General features: G+C 73.3%; 1 protein-coding gene across 4 annotated transcripts; it reads left to right on the forward strand.

Annotated features, from left to right (window-relative positions):
* Nucleotides 1–1,580: 1,580 nt before the first annotated feature.
* Nucleotides 1,581–17,246, forward strand: CPT1B (carnitine palmitoyltransferase 1B). 4 transcript variants are annotated; one of them, XM_064499355.1, is made up of 19 exons: nucleotides 1,581–1,709; nucleotides 4,174–4,333; nucleotides 4,471–4,610; nucleotides 5,747–5,918; nucleotides 6,021–6,122; nucleotides 6,209–6,346; nucleotides 6,835–6,912; nucleotides 6,996–7,103; nucleotides 9,404–9,488; nucleotides 9,613–9,808; nucleotides 9,969–10,154; nucleotides 10,227–10,332; nucleotides 11,920–12,036; nucleotides 13,468–13,632; nucleotides 13,715–13,849; nucleotides 15,062–15,214; nucleotides 15,468–15,581; nucleotides 16,497–16,589; nucleotides 16,989–17,246. In XM_064499355.1, exons 2-19 carry the CDS (start codon nucleotides 4,193–4,195, stop codon nucleotides 17,076–17,078), a joined length of 2,319 nt encoding a protein of 772 aa, XP_064355425.1. In that variant the 5' UTR covers nucleotides 1,581–1,709; nucleotides 4,174–4,192; the 3' UTR covers nucleotides 17,079–17,246. The 4 variants fall into 4 exon arrangements, with proteins under 4 accessions (XP_064355425.1, XP_064355619.1, XP_064355550.1 ...); XM_064499549.1 differs by having other exon boundaries at nucleotides 13,772–13,849; XM_064499480.1 differs by having other exon boundaries at nucleotides 9,443–9,488.
* The last annotated feature ends 555 nt before the right edge of the window (nucleotides 17,247–17,801 follow it).

Raw genomic sequence — 17,801 nt, forward strand, 5'->3', positions numbered from 1 at the left:
GAGCGTTGCAGCCAGGCTGAGCCACCCCGGCTCCCCCGGCCCTGACTCCTGCCCCAGCTCCTGCCCTGGCTCCCCCAGCCCCAGCTCCTCTGGCCCCGGCTCCTGCCCCAGCTCCCCCTGCTCTGATTCCTGCCCCAGCTCCTCTGCCCCCGGCTCCTGCCCCGGTTCCCCCGGCCCCAGGTCCTGCTGTGGCTTCTACCCCAGCTCCTGCCCCGGTTCCCCCTGCTTTGACTCCTGCCCCAGTTCCCCTGACCCCAGCTCCTGCCCAGCTCCTGCCCCAGCTCCCTCTGCCCCAGCTCCTGCCCCAGTTCCCCCAGCCCCAGCTCCCCCTGCTTTGATTCCTGCCCCGGCTTCTGCCCCGGCTCCTGCCCCGGCTCCCCCGGCCCCAACGAGCATCTCCCCGTTGGCTCCCCCGCAGCGCAGCGCAGCGCAGCCCGGGGAGGCCCGGGGGGGCCGGGGCCGGGACAGGCCCCTCTCCCGCGCTCGGCGCTCGCCCAGCTCCTCTTTCACCCACATACCAGGCTATTTATAACCCGGCCAGGAGCCTGGGCTGCGCCCGGCCCCCTCCCCGCTGCGCCCTCCCGGCCGCCCCCCGCGCCGGGCACCGTGGCGGAGGCCCAGGGACGCGGCCAGGCCGGACCCCGGCTCCCCGCCGGGCTCGGAGCAGGGGCAGCCGTGACCCCCCTTCCCGTGCCGGTGCCGTGTCCGCCGGGAGAGCCGTGCCGGTGCCGTGTCTCCTCCAGGCGCCCTTGGGGCTGCGGCGGGTGGCTGGGGCCAGTCTGGCCCAGTGGGAGCGGGGAGGGCCGGGAAAGGGCCGGGAAAGGGCCGGGAAAGGGGAGCGCCCGGGGCACCGGCACAGCCCGGGCTCCTCTGCCCTCGCCCCCGCGCACGGCCCAGCTCCGGTGCCAGGCCTGGCCCCCGCTGCGGGTGCTGGCCCAGGGCAGGACAGGCAGCGCCCAGCTCCGTCCCCCGCACGGACGCCCGGGATGCACCAAGGTCCCCACGGCTCCGTGCGAGCAGCACATGGGCACCACCGAACCGCCCTGCCTGGGCGCCGCGGTCCTGCCCGGCAGCGCAGGGTCCCTTCCCGGGCACTGCGGGGTCCCTGCCCAGGGGTGCAGCTCGTGCCCGGGGGTGCAGAGCCTGCGCCTGGGCCGTGCGGGGTCCCTGCCCGCTGCTGCGGTCCCTGTCCCAGCGGTGCAGGGTGCCTGTCCCGCCGACGCAGTCTCTCCCTGGGCCATGCGGTCCCTGCCCAGGCGGTGCTGGGTCCCCCCGGGGCGGTGCAGGTGCCCCCGGGGCGGTGCGGAGCCCCGGCCGGATGGTGCAGGTGCCCCCGGCGGCCGGTGCGGGGTCCCCCCGGGGTGGTGCAGGTGCCCCCGGCGGCCGGTGCGGGGTCCCCCCGGGGTGGTGCAGGTGCCCCCGGGGCGGTGCGGGGTCCCCCCGGGGTGGTGCAGGTGCCCCCGGGGCGGTGCGGGGTCCCCCCGGGGCGGTGCGGAGCCCCGGCCGGATGGTGCAGGTGCCCCCGGCGGCCGGTGCGGGCGGCCCGGCGGAGGGGCGGGCGCGGGGGAGGAGCGGCCGGGCCGCCCCTGCCCTTTCGGGCCGTGCGGCGGCGGCGGGGCCGGTGTCCTCCGAGGGGCCGCGGAGCAGCGCGGGGCGCACGGAGCCGCCGTCCCGGGGCGCCGCCCGCGCCGTCTGCGCCCCGCGAGCAGGTACCGGGCGGGGGGGGGGGGGGCTCGGGGAGCGGAGCCGGGGCAGCGGAGCTCTGCCGCGGGGGCCCCCCCCTCCCGGCCCGCACCGCCCTGCCCTCGCCGGAGCCCCCCGGAGCCCCCCGGCTGCTGTGGGCCCCCCGCGGCGGGCAGACCCCCCCCCCCCGTGCCCGGGTACCTGCCCCCCGCCACGGTCGCAGCAGGACCGTGGGTGACCCCAAGGTTGTGGCCTGGTGCCCGCAAGGGACCGCCGGGACCCGCAGGCCCGGGCAGCTCCGGCGGGGTCGAGCTGCCCTCTCTGCCCCCCCCCCCCCCAAACGTCCTGGCCGGGGGGGCCCCCTCGGCTGCAGCAGCACGCGCCCGGCGTGCTCCGCTCCGTCCCGGCACCGCTCCGCTGCCCGGAGGCTCTGGGGATGCTGCGGCCACCACGGCTCTGCCCCGGCCACCACGGCGGCCCGCGCAGCCCCTCCTGGGCTGCGCCCCTGGGGAGACCCTGGTGCACCTGAGACCTCGGGGACGGCTCCCCCCATGGTGCTCCGCGTCCCGCCAAGGCCCGTCCCAGCTCCGCACCACCGCCGTGACCTTGTGAAGCGCGTCTGCTCCCGCGGGCCGCTCCCCCCGGCTCCGGAGCGGCTGGAGGGGGGACGTGGCCAGGATGTGAGCGGGGCCCAGCAGCGGTCCCTGCCCCAGCCCTGAGGCTTTGTGATGGGCTTCGGCGCCGTGCAGTGCGGTGCAGTGCAGCTCAGTGCCGTGCAGTGCGATGCGGGGCAATGCAGTGCAGTGCAACGGTGGTTGATGCTGTGCGGTACGGTGCAGTGTAACACCGTCCAGTGCAGTGCTGTGCCATGCGTCTGGTGTCGTGCAGTGCGAGGTGACGTAATGCAGTGCAGTGCAGTGCAGGTTGGTGCAGTGCCATGCAGTGCGGTGTAATGCAGTTCAGTGCAGTGCTGTGCAGTGCAGGTTGGAGCACTGCAGTGCGGTGTAATGCAGTGCAGTGCGGTGGTAGCTGGTGCGACTCTTGGCTCTTGTCGAGCTGTTGCTGTTCAGGTTCAGCCCGCGGCGGCTTGTACGGAAGGGCGCCCTTGAAGACTCCGCGCCGGGGGGGCATCTCCAGGCACCTCCCCGCTCCCTCCCTTGCTGCCGGAAAGGCGAGCGGCGTTCCCAGGTGCCGAGCAGTGTTCCCAGGTGCCCAGTAGCATTCCCAGGTGCCCAGCAGCATTCCCAGGTGCCGAGCGGCGTTCCCAGGTGCCGAGCGGCGTTCCCAGGTGCCAAGCAGTGTTCCCAGGTGCCCAGTAGCATTCCCAGGTGCCGAGCGGCGTTCCCAGGTGCCGAGCGGCGTTCCCAGGTGCCCAGTAGCATTCCCAGGTGCCGAGCGGCGTTCCCAGGTGCCCAGCAGTGTTCCCAGGTGCCCAGCAGCATTCCCAGGTGCCGAGCGGCGTTCCCAGGTGCCCAGCAGTGTTCCCAGGTGCCCAGCAGCATTCCCAGGTGCCGAGCGGCGTTCCCAGGTGCCGAGCGGCGTTCCCAGGTGCCGAGCAGCCCGGGAGCTGAAGCCGGGCAGGGTTCAGCTATGCCGACACTAGCAGGAGCCCAGACTCCTTGGAGCAGCACCTGCTTCGCCCGCGCCAGGAGGGGATCCCTGGGGACGGGGCTGCCCGGGGATCCCCCGAGGGGGCCCGGCTGTGCCCGGAGAGGGTCCGCGGTGCTGGGCCCTGCCCGGCTCGGCTGGAGGCATTCCCGGTGCAGCCCGGTGAGCGGGGACGTGCCTGCGCGGCCGTCCGCCCGGAGCCGCGGGGACGGGCGTGCCGGGGGGCTGCGTGTGTGTGTGCGTCTGCGGCCGCGGTGCTCGGCAGCCCGGGGAGGCCGACGGCATCTCACCCTTCCCTCACTGGGCGCCCGGCCAGGCCCGCGTGATGGGACGGGCCCCGGAGCCTGACGGCCTGCGGGGACGCGGCACGTGCCCGGCGCTGGCGGACGCAGCTGTCCCGGCGCGGCTGTTGGTGCACGGCGTGACTGGGGCGGCCGGGGCCGTCGCGGTGCTCAGCGGGGCCGGTGCTGGGGTACAGCAGCTCCAGGACCCCCGGGCCGTTCCCGTGCATCCCCTGGCCGGGGCGTCCGGAGCCTGGTCCCAGCGCCGGCCGGCAGCTCCCGGTGCAGGGCGGGATGTGGGTCAGGGCCGCGCTGAGAGGAGCAGGACGGCCCCGGCCAGCCTGCGGCGCGCGTGTTCCCGCAGCCCGGTGCCGGCACCGTGCAAACCCCGGGTGCTCCCGGGGCTCCGGTCCTGCCTCCACCGCAAACCCCGGTGCCCCTGGGCACGGGGAGCCTCCGAGCCCCCTTGCAAGCTTTGCTGTCCCCGAGATGTCCTCGGCTGCCCGGCATTGGTCACCGGCACCGTCCCTGCATCCCTGGCGAGCAGCGGGGCTCCTGGTGCCACCGTCCCCGCGCTCAGCGTCCCCGCGGGCTCCCGCAGGTGCCGAGGGACCCCCAGGATGGCGGAGGCCCACCAGGCCGTGGCCTTCCAGTTCACCGTCACCCCCGACGGCTTCGACTTCCACCTCAGCCGCGAGGCCCTCAAGCAGCTCTACCTCGCGGGCGTCTACTCGTGGAAGAAGCGCTTGGTCTGCGCCAAGGTGGGCGCCGGGGCGGCACGGCCGTGGGGCACGGGTGGCACGGCCGTGGGGCGGGGGTGGCACGGCCGTGGGGCGGGGGTGGCAGGGCCGTGGGGCGCGGGTGGCACGGCCTCCCTGACCCCGCGCTGTGCCCACAGAACAGCTTCCTGAGCGGGGTCTACCCCGCGTCCCCCTCCAGCTGGATGGTGGTGGTCATGGCCACCGCCGGCTCCTTCTACTGCCAGCTCGACCCCTCCATGGGGGTGATCGCCCGCATCCGCTGCTACCTGCCCGGCAGGTGAGCGCCGGGGCGTCCCCGGGGGGCCTGCCCCACACGTCCCCCCGCCCCATCCCCAGGCTGGGGATGTCCCCGGGAGGTCCTGCCCCACATGTCCCCCTGCCCCATGGGTCCTGTCCAGGTCTGGGGATGTCCCCAGGGGTCCTGCCCCACACATCCCCCCGCCCCATGGGTCCTGTCCAGGTCTGGGGGTGTCCCCAGGGGTCCTGCCCCACACGTCCCCCTGCCCCATCCCCAGCCTGGGGATGTCCCCGGGAGGTCCTGCCCCACACGTTCCCCCAGCCCCATGGGTCCATCCCGGTCTGGGGGATGTCCCCGGGGGTCCTGCCCCACATGTCCCCCTGCCCCATGGGTCCTGTCCAGGTCTGGGGATGTCCCCGGGGGTTCCTGCCCCACACGTCCCCCTGCCCCGTGGGTCCTGTCCCAGTTTGGGGGTGTCCCCGGGCGTCCTGCCCCACACATCCCCCCGCCCCGTGGGTCCTGTCCTGGTCTGGGGATGTCCCCGGGGGGCCTGCCCCACACGTCCCCCTGCCCCATCCCTGGCCTGGGGATGTCCCCAGGGGTCCTGCCCCACATGTCCCCCTGCCCCATGGGTCCTGTCCAGGTCTGGGGATGTCCCCGGGAGGTCCTGCCCCACACGTCCCCCCGCCCCATGGGTCCATCCCGGTCTGGGGGATGTCCCCAGGGGTCCTGCCCCACACGTCCCCCCACCCCATGGGTCCTGTCCTGGTCTGGGGATGTCCCCGGGGGGCCTGCCCCACACATCCCCCCGCCCCATCCCCAGGCTGGGGATGTCCCCGGGGGTCCTGCCCCACACGTCCCCCCACCTCGTGGGCACTGTCCCGGCCTAGGGACATCCCAGAGGGGGTCCTGCCCCACCTGTCCTCCAGCCCCACGGCACAGTCCCATGCTGGGGACGTCCCTGAGGGAGTCCTGCCCCACATGTCCCCCAGCCCCATCCCCAGCCTGGGGACATCCCCGAGGGGTCCTGCCCCACGTCCCCCTGCCCCACAGACACTGTCCTGCTCTGGGGACATCCCCGAGGGGTCCTGCCCCACACGTCCCCCAGCCCCACGGGCACAGTCCCAGCCTGGGGGCGTCCCCGAGGGGGTCCCCACCATCCCGTCCCCCGGCAGCCGCTTCCTGAGCTTGCAGAGCCGGACCGTGGTGAGCGCCGCGCTCTTCTCCACCGGCGTCTGGCTGGCGGCGGTGCTGCTCTGCCGGCACTCGCTCAAGCTGCTGCTCTCCTACCACGGCTGGATGTTCGAGCCCCACGGCAAGATGAGCCGCGGCACCAAGATCTGGGCGGTGAGCAGCGCCCCGCAGCCGCGGGGGCACCCCGCTGCCGGGGGGGACCGGGGGGGCCGCCGTGCCCGCCCCCCCCCCCCCCAGCCTCTGGCGGGCCCGCAGGCGCTGGTGAAGGTGCTCTCCGGCCGCAAGCCCCTGCTCTACAGCTTCCAGAGCTCCCTGCCCAAGCTGCCCGTCCCGCCCGTGGAGGCCACCGTCACCAGGGTGAGGGGCCGCCGCGGGAGCTCGGGCCACCGCCGTCCTGCCGCGGGGCCACCGGGGCCGGCGGTCACGCAGCGCCCGTCCCGCAGTACCTGGAGTCCGTGCGCCCGCTGATGGACGAGGAGAAGTACCGTAGGATGGAGGCCCTGGCCGAGGAGTTCAAGGAGAAGACGGCGCCCCAGCTGCAGAAGTACCTGGTCCTCAAGTCCTGGTGGACCACCAACTACGTGAGCGCCCAGCCCCGGTCCTGCCCGCGTCCTGGGCGGGGGACGTATGGGCACCGTCCTTCCTCACGGCCCTGGGGACCCAGGCGAGCCCCGTGGGGCAGGGGCGCCCGGGCAGCCCAGGGGCTACCTCAGCCTGGCCTGGGGAGAGGAGGGGGCTCCCCCCCACCCATCCCCTGTCCCGTCCCCGTCTCCCATCCCATCGCTGTCCCCCGTCTGCTGTCCCATCCCTTTCTGCTACTCCCTGTCCCCAGCCCATCCCTGTACCCTGTCCCATCCCTGTCCCCTGTCCCCCTGCCCATCCCCTGTCCCCTGCCCCGTCCCCATCTCCCATCCCATCCCATCACTGTCCCCCATCTCCTGTCCTATCCCTTTCTGCTACCCCCTGTCCCCATCCCTGTCCCCTGTCCCCTGTCCCCCGTCCCTGTCCCCGTCCCCCGTGCCCCGTCCCCGTGCGGTGCCCGCCGTGCGCCCAGCGCCGTCTCCGGCAGGTCAGCGACTGGTGGGAGGAGTACATCTACCTGCGGGGCCGCGGCCCGCTCATGGTCAACAGCAACTACTACGCCATGGTAGGACAGGAGCCGTGGGGCGTGGGGAGGTCCCGGGGGCCAGACCCCCCCCCGGGCGCTCACCGGCCCCTCCGCGCCCCCAGGATTTCCTGTACGTGACGCCGAGCCGCGTGCAGGCGGCCCGGGCCGGCAACGCCGTGCACTCCATGCTGCTGTACCGCCGCAAGCTGGACCGCGGCGAGCTGCCCCCCGTCAGCACCCCGCGCCGGGGGCCGGGGGGCCGGGGCTGCAGCGGGCACTGGGATCTGGGGGGCTCTGGGGGGTCTGGGGGGCTCTGGGGGCTCCAGGGGGCTCTGGGGCAGCAGTGGGGCATGAGGAAGGGCCGGGAGGGGTGGGGAGAGCGGGGGTCCTGGGGGGCCGGCTGTGGGGAGAGGAGGGGTAGGGCTGGGGGCAAGGCGCTGTGGGGCCGGCGTGGGGTCCCTGGGCTGGAGCAGGGCTGGGGGTGGGAATGGGATGGGGGTCAGGGATGAGGGTTGGGGTGGGGCTGGGGGTCAGGGCTGGGGGTTGGAGTGGGGCTGGGGGTCAGGGATGAGGGTTGGGGTGAGGGTCAGGGCTGGGGGTGGGAGTGGAGCTGGGGTCAGGGATGAGGGTCAGGGTGGGGCTGGGGGTCAGGGATGGCAATGGGGCTGGGGGTGGAAGTAGGGCTGGGGGCCAGGAATGGGGGTCAGGACTAGGGTGGGAGTCAGGCTGAGGGTCAGGGCTGGGGGTCAGGAGTGGGGCTGGGGGTCAGGAGTGAGGGTTGGGGTGGAGCTGGGGTCAGGGATGAGGGTGGGAATGGGGCTGGGGGTGGAAGTGGGGCTGGGGTTGGGGTTGGAGTGAGGCTGGGGGTCGGGGTGAGGGCTGCGGTGGAGCTGGGGGTCAGGGCTGGGGATGGGAGTGGGGCTGGGGTCAGGGATGAGGGTCAGGGATGAGGGTCATGGTGGAGCTGGGGGTCAGGGATGAGGGTGGGAATGGGGCTGGGGGTGGAAGTGGGGCTGGGGGCCAGGAACAGGTGTCAGGACTAGGGGTGGGAGTCGGGCTGAGGGTCAGGGCTGGGGGTCAGGAGTGGGGCTGGGGTCAGGGCTGGGGATGGGAGTGGGGCTGGGGTCAAGGCTGGGGGTCAGGGTGGAGCTGGGGGTCAGGGATGAGGCTGGGAATGGGGCTGGGGATAGAAGTGGGGCTGGGGGCCAGGAACAGGTGTCAGGACTAGGGGTGGGAGTGGGGCTGGGGGTCAAGGCCGAAGGTGGAAGTGGGGCTGGGGGTCAGGGCTGGGGGTGGGGGTCAGGACTGGGGGTCAGGGCTGGGGATGGGAGTGGGGCTGGGGTCAGGGATGAGGGTGGGAATGGGGCTGGGGATGGAAGTGGGGCTGGGGGCCAGGAATGGGAGTTAGGACTAGGGGTGGGAGTGGGGCTGGGGTCAGAGCTGGGGGTTGGAGTGGGGCTGGGGGTCAGGAGTGAGGGTCGGGGTGGAGCTGGGGGTCAGGGATGAGAGTGGGAATGGGGCTGGGGGTGGAAGTGGGGCTGGGGTCAGGGATGAGGGTGGGAATGGGTCTGGGGGTGGAATTGGGGCTGGGGGTCAGGAATGGGGGTCAGGACTAGGGGTGGGAGTTGGGCTGAGGGTCAGGGCTGGGGGTCAGGAGTGGAGCTGGGGGTCAGGGCTGGGGGTGGGAGTAAGGCTGGGGTCAGGGATGAGGGTGGGAATGGGGCTGGGGCTGGAAGTGGGGCTGGGGGCCAGGGCTGGTGGTGGAAGTGGGGCTGGGGTTGGGGTTGGAGTGAGGCTGGGGGTCGGGGTGAGGGCTGCGGTGGAGCTGGGGGTCAGGGCTGGGGATGGGAGTGGGGCTGGGGTCAGGGATGAGGGTCAGGGATGAGGGTCAGGGTGGAGCTGGGGGTCAGGGATGAGGGTGGGAATGGGGCTGGGGGTGGAAGTGGGGCTGGGGGCCAGGAACAGGTGTCAGGACTAGGGGTGGGAGTGGGGCTGAGGGTCAGGGCTGGGGGTCAGGAGTGGGGCTGAGGGTCAGGGCTGGGGGTGGGGGTCAGGACTGGGGGTCAGGGCTGGGGATGGGAGTGGGGCTGGGGTCAGGGATGAGGGTCAGGTTGGGGCTGGGGGTCAGGGATGAGGAAGGGAATGGGGCTGGGGATGGAAATGGGGCTGGGGGTCAGGACTAGGGGTGGGGAGTGGGGCTGAGGGTCAGGGCTGGGGATGGGAGTGGGGCTGGGGGCCAGGAATGGGAGTTAGGACTAGGGGTGGGAGTGGGGCTGGGGTCAGAGCTGGGGGTTGGAGTGGGGCTGGGGGTCAGGGATGAGGGTCAGGGTGGGGCTGGGGGCCAGGGCTGGGGCTGGGAGTGGGGCCGAGGATCAGGGCTGGGGGCCAGGGCTGGAGGTGGGAGTGGGGCTGGGGGCCAAGGCGGGGGGCTGGCGGTGGGGCTGGGGGCGGCAGGGGGCTGGGACGGGGGGCAGGCGCGTGTCCCGTCCCCGCTGCCCAGCCGGGCGGTGCTCAGCCGTGCCGCGCGCAGGTGATGGCCCTGGGCCTGGTGCCCATGTGCTCCTACCAGATGGAGAGGATGTTCAACACCACCCGCATCCCCGGCAAGGACACGGGTAGGCGGCGGCGGGCGGCCCCAAAGGGGACCCCGCGTTGGAGGGGGGGTCGGGGGGGGTCGGGGGGGGTCCGCCCCACCGCCGCCGCCCCGCCGTGGGGCCGTGACGGGCCGCGTCCCCGCAGACACGCTGCTGCACTTGCTGAACAGCAAGCACCTGGCCGTGTACCACCGGGGCCGCTTCTACAAGCTCTGGCTCTTCCACGGCGGCTCGCTGCTGCGGCCCCGCGACCTGGAGATGCAGTTCCAGCGCATCCTCGACGACCCCTCGCCCCCGCAGCCCGGCGAGGAGCGCCTGGCCGCCCTCACCGCCGGCGAAAGGTGCCCCGGGGGGGGGGGGGGGGGACGCAGAGGGGCAAGGAGGTGCCCTCATGGGACCCCGCGTGCCCCCGCGGGGAGCGCGGACACCTGCGTGGTGGCACGGGGGCCGCGGCGTGGGTCCGGGCGCCGCCGGCCCTCACCCCTCGCCGGTGCCGGGCAGGGCGCCCTGGGCCGAGGCCCGGGCCAGGTTCTTCAGCTACGGCAGGAACAAGGTCTCCCTGGACGCCATCGAGCGGGCGGCCTTCTTCCTGACGCTGGACGAGGAGGCGCAGGGCTACACGCCGGACCGGGCCGACTGCATGGACGCCTACGCCAAGTCGCTGCTGCACGGGAAGTGCTACGACCGGTGAGCAGCGCCGGGGACCGTGGCACGCCGCGGCCCCGCCGCCGGCACCGCTCACCCCGCGCCTCCCCGCAGCTGGTTCGACAAGTCCTTCACCCTGGTGGTCTACAAGAACGGCAAGCTGGGCGCCAACGCCGAGCACTCGTGGGCCGACGCGCCCATCGTCGGGCACCTCTGGGAGGTAACGGGTGGGCGCCGGGCACCCCCGGGCCGGGCACCCCCGGGCCGGCCCAGATGTGCTCCAGCGATGCGGGGTTGCACCTTTGCGCAGTGCCCCCAGATGTGCACCCCCGGGCCGGGCACCCCCGGTCTGGCCCAGATGTGCTCCAGCGATGCGGGGTTGCACCTTTGCGCAGTGCGCCCAGATGTGCACCCCCGGGCCGGGCACCCCCGGGCTGGCCCAGATGTGCTCCAGCTATGCGGGGTTGCACCTTTGCGCAGTGCGCCCAGATGTGCACCCCCGGGCCGGGCACCCCCGGTCTGGCCCAGATGTGCTCCAGCGATGCGGGGTTGCACCTTTGCGCAGTGCCCCCAGATGTGCACCCCCGGGCCGGGCACCCCCGGGCTGGCCCAGATGTGCTCCAGCGATGCGGGGTTGCACCTTTGCGCAGTGCCCCCAGATGTGCACCCCCGGGCCGGGCACCCCCGGGCTGGCCCAGATGTGCTCCAGCGATGCGGGGTTGCACCTTTGCGCAGTGCCCCCAGATGTGCACCACAGGCTGGCCTCCCTGGGCTGGGCACCCCAAAGCTGGCCCAGATGTGCACCAGATGTGTGGGGTTGCACCTTTGCACGTTGCCCCCCCAGATGTGCACCCCTAGATTGGCACCCCCAAGCTGACCCAGATGTGCAACAGCTGTGTGGGGCTGCACCTTTGCACGGTGCCCCCAGATGTGCACCCCTGGGCTGGGCACCACCAAGCTGACCCAGATGTGCACCAGATGTGTGGGGTGCACCTTTGCGCTGTGCCCCCAGATGTGCACCCCTGGGCAGGGCACCCCAGGCTGGCCCAGATGTGCACCAGCTGTGTGGGGCGGCACCTATCCGCAGTTCCCCCAGATGTGCACCCCTGGGCTGGACACCCCTAGCTGGCCCAGATGTGCTCCAGCCCTGTGGGGTGCACCTTTGCGTGGTGCCCCCAGATGTGCATGTCTGGACACGGCACCCCCAAGCTGGCCCAGATGTGCACCAGATGTGTGGAGTGCACCTTTGTGCTGTGCCTCCAGGCTGGGCAACCCCAAGCTGGCCCAGATGTGCACCAGCTGTGTGTGGTTGCTCCTTTGCATGTTGCCCCCAGATGTGCACCTCTGGACAGGGCACCCCCAAGCTGGCACAGATGTGCACCAGCTGTGTGGGGCTGCACCTGTGTGCAGTGCCCCCAGATGTGCACTCAGGCTGGGCTCCTCCAGATGTGCATTCCCAGGCTGCCCCCCCAGATGTGCAGTCGCGGGCGGGGGTCAAGGAGGGTCCAAGGGGGCTGCTCTGGAGGTGCCCCCCCCCCCGGGAGGGTCTGGATGGGGCTGCCCTGCTGGGGAGGGGGGTGTCATGGCCCTGGGGGGCAGATGGGGCTGCCGGGGGGGGGGGGGTTGGGCCACGCTGGGGGGGTGCATGGGGCTGTTTTAGGGGAGCTGAGTGGGGGTGAGTGGGGTCCCCCTGGGGGGGCGACAGGGCTGCCCCGGGGGGGGGCGTGGGGGGGGGGGCTGCCCTAGAGGGTGCCGTGGGCGCCGTGGGGCTGCCGCCCCCGTGCTCCGGCCCCGTCTCTCCTCCCAGTTCATGCTGGGCACAGACCAGTTCCAGCTGGGTTACGACGAGGGGGGCCACTGCCGCGGCGAGCCCAACACGCAGCTCGCGCCCCCCCAGCGCCTCCAGTGGGACATTGCCCCGGAGGTGGGTCCGGCCCCACGGCGCCGCTGCGCCCCGGCTGAGCCTGCCAGCCCCCCAGCCCTGCCCCCAGCCCTGGCCCCACGTCCGTGCACCCTGGGGTCTCCGCGCCCCACGCAGCCCCCCAGCCCCACGGCATCGGTGCAGGCTCCACGCCCCACGCAGCCCCCCAGCCCCACGGCATTGGCGCGGGCTCTATGCCCCACGCAGCCCCCCAGCCCCACGGCATCGGTGCAGGCTCCATGCCCAATCCAGCCCCATGGCATTGGTGCAGGCTCCATGCTCCACGCAGCCCCCCAGCCCCACGGCATCGGTGCAGGCTCCATGCCCAATCCAGCCCCACAGCATTGGCGCGGGCTCCGTGCCCCACGCAGCCCCCCAGCCCCATGGCATCGGCGCAGGCTCCACGCCCCACGCAGCCCCCCAGCCCCACGGCTTCAGTGCAGGCTCCATGCCCCATGCAGCCCCCCAGCCCCACAGCATCGGTGCAGGCTCCATGCCCAATCCTGCCCCACGGCATCAGCACAATCTCCATGCCCTATCCAGCCCCCCCAGCCCCACGGCATCGGCGCGGGCTCCGTGCCCCATGCAGCCCCCCAGCCCCACGGCATGAGTGCAGGCTCCGTGCCCCATGCAGCCCCCCCAACCCCATGGCATTGGTGCAGGCTCCGTGCCCCACGCAGCCCCCCAGCCCCACAGCATTGGTGCAGGCTCCATGCCCAATCCAGCCCCATGGCATCAGCGCGGGCTCTGTGCCCCATGCAGCCCCCCAGCCCCACGGCATCAGTGCAGGCTCCATGCCCCCCCATGCGGCCCCCCCAGCCCCACGGCATCGGTGCAGGCTCCATGCCCCACACAGCCCCCCAGCCCCACGGCATCGGCGCAGGCTCCACGCCCCATGCGGCCCCCCAGCCCCACGGCATCGGCGCAGGCTCCATGCCCCACGCAGTCCCCCAGCCCCACGGCATCAGTGCAGGCTCCATGCCCAATCCAGCCCCACGGCATCGGTGCAGGCTCCACGCCCCACGCAGCCCCCCAGCCCCACGGCATTGGTGCAGGCTCCGTGCCCCATGCAGCCCCCCAACCCCACAGCATCAGTGCAGGCTCCACGCCCCACGCAGCCCCCCAGCCCCACGGCATTGGTGCAGGCTCCGTGCCCCATGCAGCCCCCCAACCCCACAGCATCAGTGCAGGCTCCGTGCCCCACGCAGCCCCCCAGCCCCACGGCATCGGCGCAGGCTCCGTGCCCCCCAGCCTGCCTTGCTGTGGGGTGGCCCCTTGGCACAGCTGGGGGTCGGCACGCGGGGCTGGCTCCCGCCACGCGCTCCCCCGCGATGCCCGGCCGCAGCGACCGGCGGTGCCAGGCGCGTGGCGGGTCCCCCGCGTCCCCCGGGTCCCCCGGGTCGGCTCGCGGCCACGCCGTGCCTGTCCCCGCAGTGCCAGGAGGCCATCGAGAGGTCCTACCGCGTGGCCAAGGCGCTGGCGGACGACGTGGACTTCTGCTGCTTCCAGTTCTCCCAGTTCGGGAAGGGCCTCATCAAGCAGTGCCGGACCAGCCCCGACGCCTTCATCCAGCTGTCGCTGCAGCTGGCCCACTTCCGCGTGAGACCCCCCGCCGCGCCGGCCCCGGGGACGTGGGGACGCGTCCCCCGCGCGCCGCCTCACCCCGGCCTCCCCCCCCCAGGACAAGGGCTGCTTCTGCCTCACCTACGAGGCCTCCATGACGCGGCTCTTCCGCCAGGGCCGCACGGAGACGGTGAGGTCCTGCACCGCCGAGTCGACGGCCTTCGTGCGGAGCATGGCGGACGCCAGGCAGAGCGTGAGCGGGGCGCCGCGGGGGTCCCTCCCGGCCCCGACGCGCTGCGGACGGGTCTCCAACCCCCCTCCTCCCCGGCCCCCGCGTCCCCGTCCCTTGGGGCATTCCTTGGAGACATCCCTGTGTCTGGAACCGGTCCCCATCCCTTGGGGATGCCCCTGTCACCTTGGGCAGCTCCATCTCTGGGAGAGGTCCCTGTCCCCGAGTCTCTGGAGGAGTGCCACATCCGTCGGGGAGGTCCCTGTCCCTCTGGGGGATCTCCGTCTCTGGAAGAAATCCCTGTCCCCGAGTCTCTGGAGGAGTGCCGCATCCCTCGGGGAGGTCCCTGTCCCTCTGGGGGATCTCCGTCTCTGGGAGAGGTCCCCATCCCTTGGGGAAGTCCTTGTTCCTTGGGAAGATCCTTGTCCCGGGAGGAGGTCTCCATTGCTCAGGGTGGTCCCCATCCCTTGGGGACATCCCTGTCTCTGGAGGAGTGCCCCATCCCTTGGGGAGGTCTCTGTCCCTTGGGGTTGTCCCTGTCTCTAGAGGAGGTCCCTGTCCCTGGGGCATATCCCTGTCCCTTGGGCATGTCTCCATCTCTGGAAGAGGTCCCCATCCCTTGGGGAAGTCCTTGTTCCTTGGGAAGATCCTTGTCCCGGGAGGAAGTCTCCATTGCTCAGGGTGGTCCCCATCCCTCGGGGAGGTCCCTGTCCCTTGGGGTTGTCCCCATCTCTGGAGGAGGTCCCTATCGCTTGGGGAGGTCCCCGTCCCTTGGGGTTGTCCCCATCCCTTGAGGAGGTCCCCATCCCTTGGGGTTGTCCCCATCCCTTGAGGAGGTCCCCATCCCTTGAGGAGGTCCCTGTCCCTTGGGGTTGTCCCCATCTCTGGAGGAGGTCCCTATCCATTGGGGAGGTCCCTGTCCCTTGGGAAGTCTCCCTCACTGGAGGAGGTCCCCATCCCTCGAGGAGGTCCCCATCCCTTGGGGTTGTCCCCATCCCTTGGGGTTGTCCCCATCTCTGGAGGAGGTCCCCGTCCCTTGGGGTTGTCCCCATCTCTGGAGGAGGTCCCTGTCCCTTGGGGAGGTCCCCATCCCTCGGCGAGTCCCCCCCGCTGGAGCGGGTGCCTTCCCCAGGCAGGACCGAGGCGGTCCCCACACCCAGGGCATCCCGGGGGGGGTCGGTTTGGGCCGGGCCGACCCCAGCCCCCCCGCCGGCCCCTGAGCACGGCTCTCCGCAGCGCGCCGAGCGCAAGCGGCTCTTCACGCTGGCGGCCGACAAGCACCAGCACATGTGCCGCATGGCCATGACCGGCGCCGGCATCGACCGGCACCTCTTCTGCCTCTACGTGGTGTCCCGCTACCTGGGCGTGCGGTCGCCCTTCCTGGCGCAGGTGAGCGGGGCCTGGCCCCTCCGGCCCACCCGGGACGCCGGCACCACGGACGGTGCACGCGTGGGCAGGGGCACGCACGCACGCGCGCGGCGACATGCACCAGCCGGGACGCCGGCACGCGCGGATGCGGCGGCTGCGCCCTGCGCCCGTGGCAACGAACCGTGCGGCAGCCGAGCCGCGTGCGGGGGCCGGGGCCGCGCGTGCACCCGTGGGCGGCGGGGCGCGGCGGGGTGCTCACGGCCGGGCCCCGCAGGTGCTGGCCGAGCCCTGGCGCCTCTCCACCAGCCAGACCCCCCAGCAGCAGCTCAAGATGTTCGACCTGGACAAGCACCCGGACCACGTCTCCACCGGCGGCGGCTTCGGGCCGGTGAGCACCCCCGCCCCGGGTGCTGCGGGGGCCCGCGGGGGAGTCCGGCGGAGCCCCTGGGGCTGGGGGGGCCGGGGCGTGGGGCGGGCGTCCGGGGTGCCGGGGCAGGCGTGCGCTGGTGTGCAGGGGGCGGGTGTGCAAGGGGCAGGGAGGTGTGCGTGCTAACGGGACAAGCGTGCAGGCGTGGGAGCGGTAGGTGTGCACGGGGGGGTGGGCATGCAGGGGGGGCATGCGGGTGTGCACAGGGTGGAGGCATGCGGGTGTGCACGGGGGAGGCATGTGGGTGTGCACAGGGGGAGGTATGCGGGTGTGCACAGGGTGGAGGCACGTGGGTGTGCACGGGGTGGAGGCACGTGGGTGTGCACGGGGGGGCACGTGGGTGTGCATGGGGGGGCACGTGGGTGTGCACAGGGTGGAGGCACGTGGGTGTGCATGGGGGGGGCATGCGGGTGTGCACAGGGGGGAGGTATGCGGGTGTGCACGGGGGGGAGGCACGTGGGTGTGCACGGGTGGAGGCACGTGGGTGTGCACAGGGGGAGGCATGCGGGTGTGCACGGGGGGGAGGCATGCGGGTGTGCACGGGGGGAGGTATGCGGGTGTGCACAGGTGGAGGCACGTGGGTGTGCACGGGTGGAGGCACGTGGGTGTGCACAGGGGGAGGCATGCGGGTGTGCACGGGGGGGGCACGTGGGTGTGCACAGGGGGAGGCATGTGCGTGTGCAAGGGGGGGGCATGCAGGTGTGCACGGGGGGGGCCATGCAGGGCATGCAGCACACAGCCCCCAGGGCTCTGGGTCAGGGCCTGCCCCACATCCCGCCGCCCTCACCCCCACCCCGCACCACCCCCCGCGCCCCACGCCCTGTGTCCCCCCGCCGCGGCCGGCACCCCCTCCCCGCTGAGCCCCGCGGCCGGCAGGTCGCCGACGACGGCTACGGCGTCTCCTACATCATCGCTGGCGAGAACCTCATCACCTTCCACGTGTCCAGCAAGCACTCCAGCGCCGAGACAGTGAGGGGGGGACGGGGGCGTGCGGGGCTCCCGTGGGGCAGGGGCTGTGCCAGGGGGTGGCATGGGGCAGGGATCATGCTGGGGCTGCCATGGGGCAGGGGGCTGTGCCAGGGGCTGCCATGGGGCAGGGGCTGTGCCAGGGGGTGGCATGGGGCAGGGGCTGTGCCAGGGGGTGGCATGGGGCAGGGGCTGTGCCAGGGGCTGCCGTGGGGCAGGGGCAGTGCCAGGGCTGCCATGGGGCAGGGGCTGTACCAGGGGCTGCCGTGGGGCAGGGTCTGTGCTGAGGTTGCCATGGGACAGGGGCTGTACCAGGGGCTGCCGTGGGGCAGGGGCAGTGCCAGGGCTGCCGTGGGGCTGCCGTGGGTCCGTGCCGGGGCTCCATGCGCTGCCGCCCCGCAGGACTCCAAGCGCTTTGCCGGGCACATCCGCCAGGCCATGCTGGACATCGCCGAGCTCTTCGACGTGCCGCCCCGGGCAGCGCGGAAGTGAGGCCGGGCACCGCGGGCACCGCGCAGCAGGGACCAGCCACCGGCCACCGGCCACCGGGCACCGGCCGATGCCGCAGGGACCCCGCGGGGAGCGAGCTGCGGCGCGGGGGCAGGGGCCAGGGCCGTCTGTACCTGCAAATGCTCCATAAAGGTTGCTCGTGCCACACCAGCCTGGGGGTCTTGGGGGGCCCTGCCCCACTGCAGCCGCGGGGCCGGGGCCGGAGGGCTGCGACAGGCGCGGCGGGGCTCCTCGCCGGCTGCGGCGGCGGGATGAAAGGGGCCGGGAGCGCCGAGCCGCGTCCGCCGAGCGGGCGCGCAGCTGCGTAGCTGTGACGGGAGCTGTGCACCGGGGCACGGCGCTCGGAGCGGGGCCGCACGGCGCCCGTGGGCCGCATCCAGCACGGCTGGCACCCCACGTGCTGCTGGCGGGGGGCAGCCCGTCCGGTGGAGCGTGCGCCCCGCTGCATTTCGGGGCTCGCGGTGCCGCGACCTGCAGCACCGAGCGTGGTTGCAAGCCGCAGGCTCGTCCTGCGCAAGGCTGGGGGTCTTGGTGGGACATGGGGACGCGCCAGCATCTCCCGGACTTTCCGTGCCCCTGCGGGTTTCCTGGCAGGTTTGCACAGACGTGCAGCAGCAGCCAGCGGGCTGCAGCCCGGGCGCTCGCGGCCTCGCGCGGGCACCGTCGCTCACGTGTGCACACACAGGGCAGACATTGGCACTGGTG

This window comes from Dromaius novaehollandiae, chromosome 1 (assembly GCF_036370855.1).
Source record: "Dromaius novaehollandiae isolate bDroNov1 chromosome 1, bDroNov1.hap1, whole genome shotgun sequence".
Classification (NCBI taxonomy): domain Eukaryota; kingdom Metazoa; phylum Chordata; class Aves; order Casuariiformes; family Dromaiidae; genus Dromaius; species Dromaius novaehollandiae.

Bases quoted from the DNA above. Each gene is read 5' to 3' on its own strand.
- CPT1B (XM_064499355.1), top strand. From the start codon at position 4,193: ATGGCGGAGGCCCACCAGGCCGTGGCCTTCCAGTTCACCGTCACCCCC. The intron at 6,123-6,208 runs GTGAGGGGCCGC...CCCGTCCCGCAG, and splicing joins TGGAGGCCACCGTCACCAGG to TACCTGGAGTCCGTGCGCCC. The intron at 16,590-16,988 runs GTGAGGGGGGGA...GCCGCCCCGCAG, and splicing joins AGCACTCCAGCGCCGAGACA to GACTCCAAGCGCTTTGCCGG.